Source organism: Ictidomys tridecemlineatus, chromosome 4, assembly GCF_052094955.1.
Source record: "Ictidomys tridecemlineatus isolate mIctTri1 chromosome 4, mIctTri1.hap1, whole genome shotgun sequence".
Taxonomy (NCBI): Eukaryota; Metazoa; Chordata; class Mammalia; order Rodentia; family Sciuridae; genus Ictidomys; species Ictidomys tridecemlineatus.
In genome coordinates, this window is record NC_135480.1 from 191,114,773 (window position 1) to 191,128,091 (window position 13,319).

Here is a 13,319-nt window from a genome sequence, read left to right on the forward strand (position 1 = left end):
CTGAGCCTCTTTTCTGTCATCTATAAACAGGGCACCTGGGAACGTCAAACAGCTGGCCCATAGCGCTGGTGACTCTAGGGGACCATGTCCTAACAGAGCTCTTGGGGTGGGTGGGGCTCCACGGATCCTTCCAGTCTCTTCCTGAGGACCTGGGACAGGAGCCTTGCAGGGGATTCCCTGCTCGCCTGGTGGAGGACGCCGCCCCCTGGCTCCTCAGCACCCAGGCTGGCACCGAGCCTGTGAGCTCGTCACTCTTCTCCGATGGCCCCTGGGTCCTGGGTGACGGGCCAGCACCCTAGCCCTGTCCTACTCTCCCCACAGGGTGACTCTGGCGAGATGGGCTTCCCAGGAGTGTCTGGCCTCTTTGGACCCAAGGTATGGACCCCCGCTCCTCCCAGCTCCTGTGGGGTCCTCTACCCTCGCCCACTCGTTCATTCACTTGTTCATTCCACCAATATTGGCCGAGCGCTCACAGTGCAGTCACCATGACAGCTGGGGACACAGCCAGCAGCGAGCACGCCCTCATGCTCACTGCCTTGGCAGCACGCCTGGGTTCCTGGCTTAGTCCCGCTGAGCCTCGCTTTCCTCATCTGTCAAGTGGGGACAGTAAGTGGAGGATGGATGCAGAACTCCACCAGAGGCACAGGCCACCAACCAACAGTGCCACAGCCTGTGCCTGCTCAATACCCGTGGGTGGGCTCCTACCACCTCCTCTTGGGGCCCAGACACCAGGTTGGGGGAGCTCGGGGACCCCCCTGGGCTGCCCAGGCACAGACTGCCCTTCCTCTGCTCCCGCAGGGCCCCCCTGGGGACATCGGCTTCAAAGGCATCCAGGGCCCCCGGGGGCCTCCTGGCTTGATGGTGAGTCCCCTCCTCTGTTCCAGTCCTTGACTGGCCACACCTGGGAATGAACGGGTGGGTGAGGGTAGAGGACCCCACAGGAGTGGGGAGGAGCTGGGCCGCAGCCCTTCCTCCCCCTCTCCTCCTGCTGTGCTCTGGTAGCCCCCAGGCACACAGAAGGGGCTGCATGTGGGAGGAGCTGGGGAGTGTGTGGCCCGAGGAGGTGTCCCGCCCATCCCTGGGGACACGCAGGCAGCCCCCCAGCCTCTGTCCCTGGGTCCGTTCCCCAGGCCTGGAACAAGCCCACTCAGCCTGTCTGTCTCCTTTAGGGAAAGGAGGGCATCATTGGGCCCCTTGGAATCCTGGGACCGTCGGGACTCCCGGTAGGTGCAGGGGCTGGGCCTCGGTTTCCCCTTCGGGAACTGGATTCCCCTCTGACCCTGTCTCACTGGGCTCTGGTTTGTTGCAGGGTCCGAAGGGCGACAAAGGCAGTCGAGGGGACTGGGTGAGTGGAGGACGAGGGGACTCAGGGTGGGCCCCAGCTCGGCCTGCGTCTGGTCTGACTCTGTCCCTCTTGTGTCTCCTCCAGGGATTGCAGGGTCCCAGGGTGAGTGCTTGGCCTGAGGGCGAAGGGCAGGGGAGTGGGCGGGGGCTCTGGGTCTCCTGTCCGTGACCACTGTCCTGGGTGCCCTTTCTCTCTGGACCTCATCTGCACCTGTCCACACCAGGGAACCACGGTCCTGGGCCTCCTGTCTGCCTGATGAGGACCTGGGGTGGGAGACGGAGGGCCCTTGCTGACCAAGGCTAACTGTTCTCTTCCTCAGGGTCCTCCCGGCCCAAGAGGGCGGCCTGGCCCACCGGTAGGTAGCTTGGTGTCTTCACATGGGGCAGCCTGGACATCTGGGCAGGAGGCGGGTCCCTGTGGAGGAGATCAGGGCTTTGCCAGCAGACTGTCCTTGACCCTGAGTCTCGCAGGACTCACATGCTTCTTGCAGTCACAGACTCTGGGACAGCATAGAGCAGCCTGAGGCGGGGACGGTCATCCCGGCCTGCGGGAGTGCAGTCACTGGCTTGGCGGTCTTCACCTGCCCCACAGCCACCACTCTCCTGGCAGCCGGGGCTTCAGCACTGGGCCCGTCCAGTGCTGACCCACCATCTTCTTTTGCAGGGACCTCCAGGGCGTCCAGTCCAGCTTGTAAGTTTGAGAATGTTCTCTTTGGTCTTTTGGGGTGAGGCCTGGGAGGTGAAGGGGAGAGCTAACAGCCTTGTCTGGCCACAGTGGCCAGAACCCTAAGCTGGGTCCAGGGATGCCCCATCCTCTTGTTCCGTGGCGGAAGCCCTGGACCCTAGGCCACAGGAGGGGCCTGGGGCCACAAGGCAGGAAAGCTGAGTGTTCCTCTTGCTGGACTCGCATCTGGAGACTGTGAGCCCAGGGTCCTGCCCAGCCGCTGGCCCCTGGTCCTGTCTGGGCCCCGACAGGTGGGCTGGTTGCTGAGGATCCCTCTGCCTCAGATTCTGTCCAAAGAGGGTCAGAAAAGTGGACAGATGGGGACCACACCCCTATTTGGAGAGTGGCCTTGCCCCACCCGGGGACAAATCTGTCCCCATTTTTCCACTTGCTGGTTGACCTCTGGATCCAGCCCTGAGGGCCCCAGGAAGCCCGAGCTGAGATGGCGCCTGGGCCACGAGTCCTCAGCCTCTCAGCTCCTCCCAGTTTCTCAAGGTCCCTCTGTCCACTGTCACAGAAGCAGTAATGGCTGCCCTGACTGTCCCTCCACATCCCCCGTGTCCTTCTCATCCATAAAAGAAGCGAGGAGGGAAGGGAACCAGGAGAAAAGCCTTTTCTCCTAAAATACAGAAAAGGAGAGGATTTTGAATTTCTGAGTGACAGCTAGATCGACTGCCTGCTGGTTCCACCCCAGACGCCGGGAGAAGAGCTTTCCACGGGTGGACTCATGAGTTAGCTCCTCAGTTCATTGAGGGGAGTTTTGTGTCAGGCCCATTTTCAAGATGGGAGGACTGAGGCGCAGGGCATGGATGGGAAGTGGCAGGGCTGGGTTGGACCCTGAGGTGTCCCTCCAGGTCCTCGGCTTTACTCGGTGCCCAGATCTCTTCTCCCCTGTTCTTCTGGCAAGACTTTGCCTCTGCCAGCCCGGGGCTCATGAGACTGGTACAGTGCCAGCCAGACACGGAACTGTGGGGCGTAGAGAAAGGGGCCCAGCGGCCTGGAGCCAGGAGGATCAGAGAGGCCTCCCACCACTGCCAAGTTTTGTACTGCTGACCTTGGCATCCTGTGCCCTGTGGGAGGCTGAGCGGCTTTCCTGGTCTTTGACCTGAAGATCAAGTAGTGCCCCTTCCCTAGTTGTACCTGTCTAAAATGTCCCCAGGTATTACTGAAGGCCCCAGGGGAGCATCATCACCCCAGTTGAGAAGCAGTGGTACAGGAGATAGCCCAACAGTGCATTTGAAGGAGGGAAGAATTTTCCAGGGAAAGGGAGCAACACTTTCAAAGGCCCTGTGGTTAGACAGCACGGCACCTAGGAACTTAGAAGTTCTGAGTGTGCCCAGTGCTAGCATGTGCCGGGGAGAGGAGAGAGACAGGGCTCAGGAGCACAGCACTCAAGCTGGGAGGAGTTCCAACTTAATCCCAAGGGCCAGGGGGAGCCACTGAAGTGCCTAGAGGAAGGTGGTGACAGTCACTGACTGTCTCCATGGGAGGAAGGAGTTTGCAGAGGGTATGATTAGCCAAGATCCTGCCAGACCAGGTGGGGTGGGAGAGTGGGTGCTCGGGGCCTGGGGGACCAGGATATACCCCTTGTCTTTCCCTGCACAGCAACAAGATGACCTTGGGGCAGCTTTCCAGACGTGGATGGACACTAACGGAGCACTCCGACCAGAGGTACCTCCAGGAGCTCTGCCCACATGGTGTCCAGTCCTGGGAGAAGTGTGGCTGACGGCCCTGTGTGGTCTGTGCCCTCCACCTGGCCTGCACAGTGTGTCAGAGCCGTGTCTGTGACATCCCACAATCCCAGATGAGGCTCTTCCCGGGGTTCAGAGGGCAGCAGCAGGTCCGAGGTCTTACGGCCGGCACACAGAAGCCGCTCTGGCCTGTGCTTTCTCCAGGGCCTCTGGGGTCCGGGATGGGGAGCTCTCGGCTCCAGCTCCACCTCCACCCCCAGCCAGTTCTCTGTTCCTGTGTAACTGCTGGGCTCGCAGTCCATGGGGACAGAAGCAGGGATGGGCCCCTGCCGTCCACCCAGGGCGGTCAGTGGAAAGACAGATATCCGTGGGCAGAGAAGGGGAGAGTTTCCTTCCACCCAGGAGGTCATTTGCTCCACACCCAGGGAGGCAGCTGGCCTGTGGCCGTCCTTAACAATAGCCCTGCGCCGCGCCTTCCCCACAGCGCCTCGCACACGGCAGGAGATGAGTGTCCACAGATACGTGGACGTTTATTCCTCATGCGCACTAAGGCCGGCTGGCTTGGTGACAACAGACCTAGGTTGCCTGCCGGGGCTGTGCCCTCTTCCTCTCCCACGCACCATCCCTAAGGTTACCCCATGGCAGGGGGACAGAGCAGGAGAACAGTGCCTGAGACCAGGGGTCGGAACTTCACAAGGGGCACATTGTGTTCTTGTCATTGCTTTGGTTGGAGCATGGCCTCCTGCCCCCACCCACTGCAGAGGGGGCTTGGGGTGGGCTCTGTCCACACAGAAGACTCACACCATGCATGTGCACACCTGCACGCCCACGTTCACACACATGTGCACACCTGCACACCCACACACCTGAATGCACATACCCACACACAACACACCTGCATGCACACATGTGCACACCTGCACACCCACATGCATGTACGTATATGCACGTCCTTATGCATGCACACATGTGCACACCAACATTTGTGCATACCTACATACCACATACCTGCACGCACACATGTACACACCTTCACACCCACACACCTGCACACACACACGTGCATACTCACGTGCATGCACAGACATACACATGCTCCTGCATGCACACATGCACACATGTGCACACCTTCACACCCACACACCTTCACGCACACACGTGCATGCACACAGACATACACGTGGCCTCTGCCAGGTCTGGGGGGACGGCTTATTGAGCTCTGATCTGTGGCTCTGGAAAGGGGCTGGAGGTCCTGCAGGTGCTCAGGTCACCCAAAGGCCCTGCTCCCTGCACTCTGTGGCTATCCCCCTCTTCCCCCATCTCTGAGCTGCAGCCCTCCCCCAGGCACTTGTGTCTGTTGGTCCCAGTTGTGTGACTTGGTGCCTCACAGGAGCTCCTGCTCCCACCCAGGTGAGCCCAGCAGGGCATGGGAGCCCCTAAGGCAGCACCTCCTCCTCCACGGACTCTCCCTCGCAGGCCACACCATGGTGTCCTGTGCGCCCCGTCTGCCTTCCTCCTGGGGCTCTGCCCTTCCTGTGCCAGAGAACAGGGCCTCACCTGTGCTTCCTCAAACCTGAGCCAAGGCGGCAGCCCCACCCACTGCCTCTTGTCCCTGGCCCCAGTTTCTTTATCTGTGAAGTGGAGAGAGACGCAGCCTGGCCTGGCCACCAGCCTGAGCACCCTCCCAGGCAGCGGGGACCTCAGGCCAGCCAGGACTTGAGGGACCAATGGCCACGCCTCTCCTATGGCAGGGATACAGCTATCCAGACCGGCTGGTGCTGGACCAGGGAGGGGAGATCTTCAAAACCTTACACTACCTCAGCAACCTCATCCAGAGCATTAAGACACCCCTGGGCACCAAGGAGAACCCCGCCCGGGTCTGCCGGGACCTCATGGACTGTGAGCAGAAGATGGCGGACGGTGAGAGCGACTGCAGGGGAGGGGCGCTTCCTGCCCAGGCTGGTGGCCCGGGGGTGGGGGGGCAGCTCCAGGAGGAGCCGGGCAGAGGGGGTACTTGGTTCTCAGCACCTCTGGGCCAAGTTTCTGTCCTTAGGGAGACAGACAGACAGCCACTGACTGAGTCACTGAGCTCCCGTGTGCCGGGCTGTACTTCCTGGTCTGTAGGATCTTGTGGGGTACACAGTGGAGTGGTCCCCCTGTTCCAGAGCCACAGATCCACAGGCTGGGGACGACCATTTCAGTGCAATGAGATAGAGTTTTGGCAGAAAAAGTCCCCAAGGGCCAGGAGAGCCCAGCCCCAGGAAGGCTTCCCGGGTGAGCCGGGGTTCCCCTTTGGGTCCCCACCTCCCTCAACTCTCCCATCTGTGATCTGGGGCCTGTCACAGCACCGCCTGAGTCACCTCCCCTCCTCGGCACGTGAACTGGAGGCCTGGGTCCCACTCTTGGTTTGGCTGCCGTGGGCCCTGGAGGAAGCAGTCAGCAGATGACCCCCCACTCCCTGGGGCCTTGGCTTCACTCTCACCTGTTGTCCCCTCTGGAAGATGGACACCCCCAGGGGGGACAGAGGACGAGCTCCTCAGGGAACCTTCTGCCCTGGGCTCCTCCAGCTGTGACCTCTGCCTAGAAGGCTCCCTTCCCCTCTGTGGACTGGGAATCCCTTTTCTGCCCAGCTCACCCCGACTTCATGCCCAAGTGGGGCTCAGAGGGTCACAGGTGCAGAGTCATCTGCGGAACCTGACCTCCGCCCCTCCCTAGATCCGTGCATCACCCCCCTGTGCTGTCTGCAGGCACCTACTGGGTGGATCCGAACCTCGGCTGCTCCTCGGACACCATTGAAGTCTCCTGCAACTTCACCCATGGCGGACAGACGTGTCTGAAGCCCATCACGGCCTCCAAGGTGCCCACCTTCTCCCTAGGCTGGTCCTGTCTGCCCCGCTCTGCCCTGGGCCACAGCCAACCAGGCTCTGTTCTGAGCCCTGCCTGTCTGACTGCACGGTCCTGGGAAAGACCTCCTCTTTCCGAGACTCAGCTTGCTCCTCTGTGCATTGGGGACGGGGTGGAGCAATCTGGTTTCCCAGGGCTTTCCACCTGTGCGAGTCTGGAGTGGTTCCCATGTCCCGCCTTCTGTATCGTACTAAAGCAGAGCAGTCAGCCAGCCACACGGGGCCTGGCTCACAGAACCACGAGCAATCAGCATGAAGCAGATCTGTGCAATGCTCCTCTGGAACATTCCTCCCAGACACATGCAATCCTGAACCCCTGCTCGATGCCCGCTGGCCACCTGCCTCTCTGGGAGGGGTATTTTAGGGGGTGATTCATGCCACAGTGAGAAGCTGCTCTAATGCAGGGGCTGGGGACCCAGAGCCCTTTGTATCCCATCCTACCAGCCTCACCCCCACCCTCTGGGAGGTTCTAGAAGGTGTGTGCTGACCATGCCACTCCTGGAGTTTGAGAATCTCTAGGGAGGCAGTCTGTCAGCCAGTGGGTCAACAAGTCATTGTTAAGTATCTGACAGGTACCAGCCCCTGAGCTGGGCATGAGGAAGCCAAACTTGCTGCTGCCCCTATAGCCAGAACTCACAGGTTAGCAGGGCCATAGTGACCACTGCAGTCTCCCTCTCCTGTGACTTGGAGGTCTAGGAGCTGAATGGCAAACCTGTTGTGCATATGGGCAAGGCTGGAGGTGGCAAGGTAAATGCCTGTTTGTGTTGCACTTCTCATCAGAAACAATGGCAGGTGTGTTGATCAGCTCTGTGTTACTGTAACAAAATACCTGAGATAGGCAACTTATAAGGAGGAAGGTTTAGGTTGACTCACAGCGGTGAGTTCCAGTCCGTGGTTGGTTGGCCCCGTTGCTTGGAGGCCTGTGGTGAGGCAGGGCATCACAGTGGGAGCAGGGAAGCAGCCGGGAAGCAGAAAAGAGACAAGAGTGGGCCATGGTTCCAGTAGCCCCTTCAAGGGCAGCCCCAGTGACCTGTCTCCCTTCCACCAGGCTCCACTTCTCAAGGTCCCACCACCTCCCATGATTGGTGGCCAAGCCTTCAGCACAAAGGCCTCTGTGGACACTTACCTACATCTTAGCTCAGGGAAGGGCCTGGATTTCAGTGGCACCTAGTTTCGCTGATTGCTCTCGGCTCTGCCTTTGCCAGCACCCCCACCCCCAGCCTCTTGGGACTTGGGCTTAGACAGTGCCTCCCATTTCCTCCTCCCTCCACGGGTCTCCGTCTTGGGCGAGATCCTTCTGCTGTGGCGTCGGCAGACCTTTCTCGTTATGTAGCTGAGGGGCTGGGGGACCAGCTCACGTGGACCTCAGTTCCCCAGTCTTTCAAGTGGGCATACGTGAGGGTTGGGAAAAAATGACCAGGAAAGGGCTTATCCTGGCCCCTCCAGAGAGAGGCAGGAGCCCTGAGAGCTGCAGGCACTGCACCCCACCCCTCACCGTCTGTCTCCCCATCTCCCCCAGGTGGAGTTTGCCGTCAGCCGGGTCCAGATGAACTTCCTGCACCTGCTCAGCTCCGAGGTGACGCAGCACATCACCATCCACTGCCTGAACATGACCGTGTGGCAGGAGACCACAGGCCGCACCCCGGCCAAGCAGGCTGTGCGCTTCCGGGCCTGGAACGGGCAGATCTTTGAAGCTGGGGGTCAGTTCAGGCCAGAGGTGTCCATGGACGGCTGTAAGGTAATCAGCAGAGCCCATGGAAGACGGGGAAACTTGTGTGAAAAAACTTGTATGTCTAACTGTGCCAGCGTGGGACAGGTATAGATGTATGTCACTTTTATTTCCATATAATATTTTTATTAGAACGATTTCAAAAGTTGTTTTTATTCACTTTTATTCCTCTGGGAACTTCCTAAAATTATGCAGACTAATAGAGAAGTTTCTCACCTCCAAGACGCCTTTGTGGGTTCCCCGCATTGATCACTGCATCCAAATTCTGTTTGGGGTTTGTGTGTGGACATGATTTATGACAAAGTTGGCCTTGCAGAAGAGTGAATGGGGAAAGGTTGGTCTTTCTGATAAATTGTGTTAAGATAATACCATTTCTGTTAAAAAAAAAAAGCAATAAATTCTGATACTAAGCACAAAAATCGAGATAGATATTAGAACTAAGTTTTTTAGCAGGTGATATGGGACAGTGTGTCCATGAGCGTGGGATAAAGAAAGCCAGCGTTCTGCACGTGGGATCCCATCTCCTGACGGGCTTAATTCTGCACCGATTTAACTCCTTGAGCCGTCTTCTTTGCAAATTCTCGACAGAGTACATATTTCTTTTGGTCCCACCTTGCCAGGATAGTTTGTCATTTCTAAATGCTCCAAACCAGCTGGATTTGCAGGGGGAGGGGAGATAAAGTCATCAAAAGGTAAAAACCAGTTTTACACGATTGAACCAAACCCATGATACACAGTGATGGTGAGGATGTGGGGAGACCAACATTCCCGTATGAAATGATTGGAGAAAAGAAATGGGTAGAGCTTTCTGGAAAGCTTCTGTGTATAGATGTATATCCAATACATGTCTCAAACTTCACATGTGGGCCTATTCTTTGGTCCAGCAATTTTACTTCTAGAACTTTCTGTAGAATGTGCACAAAGGTTTGGTTACTGTTCATTAAGCATCGCTCGGGAGAGTAAAAATATGGGAGCAAAGTAAATGTCCAGTACAGCTCATAGCTGTGGTGAGGGCGCGGAGCCTTGCGGAGCAGGAGGAGGGCCATGGCAGAGGCCCTGAGCGTGATGGGAGGCTCAGGGGCACCTGGTATCTGTACCTCTTCCTCCACCCACAGGTCCTGGACGGCCACTGGCACCAGACGCTCTTTACCTTCCGGACGCAGGACCCCCAGCAGCTGCCCATTGTCAGCGTGGACAACCTCCCCCCTGCCTCGCCAGGGAAGCAGTACCGCCTGGAAGTTGGCCCTGCGTGCTTCCTCTGACCCTGGCCTCCTGGTGCCTCTCGCCTTGTGGCAGAGGGAGGAGGGGGAGGCCAGGCCGGGTACCGAGGGCCATGGCCCCAGGAGAGGCAGCCCCCTGCTCTGCCCGAGGGGTCCCTAGATCTCGTCTGCTCAGCAGCAGGGGAAGGGGGGTAGCAGGGCATGGGGTGTCCTTGGGAAGAGTCCATCGCAGCTCACCCCCAAAGACCAACCAAAGAGCCAGCGAGTCTGCCGAGCCCGCACCCCGCCTTGGCCCCCGGCTGACCCCAGCCCTGCGGCTGCCAGCTTCCCTCCCGGCCTCCTGCCCAGAGAGCCCCACGTCCAAGCCAGCTGGGGAAGGGGTGCCCCGTCAGCTGGCCCTGCCAGGGAGCTTTTGATGTGCAATATTAGAAAGGAGACATGAAAAAGGAGAGAAGGAAAGAGAGAAGAATATATATATTATTATTATTTAAACAAACCCAAAGAAGGTGTGTTACTATTTTTTCACCTGGGAAAGAGGTGAGAGGGTGAGGAAGAGCAGCGGGGTGGGGAAGGCGAGATCCTGGGGCTGGGGGTCCCCACTTTTGCTACCTCCACTGTGAAATCGCCGGTGCTCACAATCGTCTCACAGTGTAAGTGATTTTTTTTTTTTAAGGAAAAAAAAAACCTATTTAAGATTCTGAAGGTGCTACTATTTTTGCCACAGACTTTGAAGAAACTTTTTTGATGTGGGACACAGTTCACATGGTTCTCTGTCCTCCAAATGACAAAGTTTGGAGGAATCGTTCTGTCTTCCTAGTGTCGTCTTTATGCTTGTCTGGTAATCTGCTAAGGAGGAAAAAAAGAGAAAGAAAAAAGAAAAAAAGAAACAACAACAAAAACCCTACCAAAACCGGAAGTAGAGGGCTTTCCCTTTAACTTATGGACTTGGAAATGTCTGTCCTTGTGCAAAGCGTCTTGCTGTGGCCTTCGGGGTCCTGGAGGGAGGTTGCTGCCCTGGAGAGGCCCGGGAGCAGCCTTGACCTTGGAGAAACCAGTGCCAAGGGCAGTGTGGGCTGGAGCTGGCCTCGGAATGTAAATATTGAACCATCTCACAAAACCAGGACGAAGCTCAGCTCTCCCTCCCAGGAGCTGGTCTCCCTGGGCAGCTCTCCCTCCTGCTTTCTCAGTGTTGAACTCTGCAGAAACCCGCTGTCAACGTGGGTGTCAATTGGGGCTGGGGAGAAAAGAATGATTCTTGGCCACCTGCGTGCTGGTGGCATTCATGATGATCTGGATTGTACCCTATCAGGGCCTGGGTTGCAATTTGAAGTTATTTGAACTATGAAATTATTTTTATGGAAGGAGGAAAATTATATGGAAGTCTCTGAGTATTTCTAATGGTGTCTCTTGGGGAATTGGGTTTGGCCTGCAATATTTAATACCTCACTCGGCCCCCACCACCACCCCCACTGTCCCAGCCTGGGCGCTCCCCGCTGGGGCTCATCTCAGCGCTCTGTGTCCCCATGGTACCAGACTCCACCCGGCCCCTGTCCCATCTCGGGTTTATCTGCTGTCCTCGTGTTTGTCTGTCCCGATGTCGGTGTGTGGAAGCCCCAGTGAGTTCCGCCTCTCCTTTTCCCTTCCGGATTTTAAATAAATATTTAAAACTGAGGCAACAGAATGACATGTCTGTGGTCATGTGCTTCTTTGCAAAGCTGGATGGGCCGTTTCTGGCAGGGTGTGGTGGAGGGCAGATGCTCCAAGGGTGCCCTGCTAGGTGGTGACAACCAGGGGCACAGAGGCGGAAGTGGATCAGAGTGTCCTGGGCCTGGCTGTCTCCAAATCCCCCAGCGAAGGCGCATCCTGAACCCAACAACTTCAACAGCCTCTCCTGCTCCTTGTCTTCCTCCTCCTCCTCCATTTCCTCCTTCTTCCTTCAGTCTTGCTCCTCCTCCTCCTCCTCCTCTTCCTCCTCTTCCTCTTCCTCCTCCTCCTCCTCCTCTTCCTCCTCCTGCTCCTCCTCCTCCCCCTCCTCCTCCTCCTCTTCTTCCCCCTCCTCCTCCTCCTCCTTCACATCAGTACTTGCAGTACGGGGGCCCAACCCCGGCCAGCGCCCCAGCTAGGCAGACCACCCGGAGTTAGTGCCCAGGCCTCACCTCCAGCCTTTGGTAACCCCGGGTATTCCTTGGCTTCCAGTCTCTTCCTCAGAGGTCAGGGGTCAGGGTTCAGGGGGCGTTCTCCGTTTCTCTGTGTTCACATTTTTCGGAAGGGCACCAGGCATATGACTTGGCCACACCCTAATGACCCGGGCTCATTGGCAATGGGACAGGGCCCAGCCTTCAGGACCCGTTGTGGGGGAGGGGTGAGTGTGTGCTTTGGTGACCGTGCTGGGGATGAACCTGGGAAGGGGTGAAACCTGGACCCCTTGTCACTGGGAAAGGATGTCCTGGGAAGGATTCAGGATGCCTTCCTCCTCCCTGGTCCTCCAGGTCAGACTGTTTTGGAGGTTTGTCATTTACTTGTCCTGAGGGTTATAAATTTCCATACCCTTCAGACCCTCCCTCAAAATAAGGTCACATTCCCAGGTACTGATGGGGGTCAGGACTTCAGCAGATCTCCTGGGGAATACAATCCAGCCATGATGCACAGGGAGGACATACACCCAGTTACCATGAGCAATTGTTATTTTTGTGGCAAAATACATATAAGAGAGTTGACCAGGAATGAATGACAGTTGTCCCCCCACCTAGTTCCATACACTCTTATTCCCCTGAAGGAAACCCCGCACTGCCTCCCCAGAACCTACGAAACCACCACCTGACTTTCTGCCTCTGTCGCTTCGTTTATGCTGGATATTTTGTTTGGACGGAATCCTACCATATGTGCCCTTTGGTGACATGTTCTTTCAGCGTGATGCTTTTCAGGCCATCCATGCTGTATCATATATGGGTACTTCATTCCTTTTCCATACAAGATGCCATTGTGTTATTGCAGAACAATCCAGCCTCAGGGAAGGCACCTGGCACACGAGGTACAATGAGCATCAGGAAGGAGGAAGTCGGATGGGACCTGCCCCCCAGCACAGTTCACCTGGGGTTACTCACAGAAGCATTGTCCTGGGCAGCAGTGAGACCAAGAGGGTGCCTGCAGTTTAGGTCAGCTGGAGGGGTGACTTCATCTTAACCGGCTTGTACCTGGTTTATCCTGAGCTTACATCAAAGGGTCAGGCACAGTCCCGACACAGGGACCACCCTGAGCCCCACACGCCTGTCCGGTGGTTGTCTGTTTGTAGTGTGCTTGAAGCTCCGTAGGCAAAACCCCAAGGAGTACTCAGGGGCCCTCATGGTGGTGCTGAGTGTAGATGGTCACGTCAAGCTAATCCAAACCGTAGGCTAGAACACACGTGCGCCTCTGTGGGCCAGCTGATGGACGTCTGGGCTGAGTCCCCTGGAGGTTCTTGGGAGAAGTCACAAAGCAGCCACCTTGGAAGAGGTGCAAGAGTGAAGGCCTGGGAGAGATGGGCCAGATTCAGCAAATGAAAACCCAAGGTGCTCAAATAAACTTCAATTTCAGATAAAAAAAAAATCACCTTTTGAGTATAAGTGTGCTCCGTGTCATATTTGCAATATATTTAAAGAAAGAAAAAAAAACTTATCTTACATTTAAACTTGTCTGGGTTGACTGTCGGAAATCCACGTCTCCTGACTC

General features: G+C 57.0%; 1 protein-coding gene across 8 annotated transcripts in view; it reads left to right on the forward strand.

Moving 5' to 3' along the window:
* The window catches only part of Col27a1 (collagen type XXVII alpha 1 chain), a 121,373-nt gene extending 110,081 nt beyond the window's left edge, over positions 1–11,292 (forward strand). For 7 of the 8 annotated variants that reach the window (XM_078048023.1, XM_078048029.1, XM_078048022.1 and 4 more), the window contains 12 exons: positions 322–375; positions 799–861; positions 1,170–1,223; positions 1,310–1,345; positions 1,430–1,447; positions 1,665–1,700; positions 2,009–2,035; positions 3,674–3,739; positions 5,511–5,679; positions 6,507–6,616; positions 8,182–8,400; positions 9,507–11,292. In XM_078048023.1, the coding sequence (XP_077904149.1) occupies positions 322–375; positions 799–861; positions 1,170–1,223; positions 1,310–1,345; positions 1,430–1,447; positions 1,665–1,700; positions 2,009–2,035; positions 3,674–3,739; positions 5,511–5,679; positions 6,507–6,616; positions 8,182–8,400; positions 9,507–9,653 (999 nt within the window). In that variant the 3' untranslated portion in view covers positions 9,654–11,292. The remainder of the gene's footprint in view (positions 1–321; positions 376–798; positions 862–1,169; positions 1,224–1,309; positions 1,346–1,429; positions 1,448–1,664; positions 1,701–2,008; positions 2,036–3,673; positions 3,740–5,510; positions 5,680–6,506; positions 6,617–8,181; positions 8,401–9,506) is intronic. The other variant, XM_078048024.1, reaches the window with a different exon arrangement.
* The last annotated feature ends 2,027 nt before the right edge of the window (positions 11,293–13,319 follow it).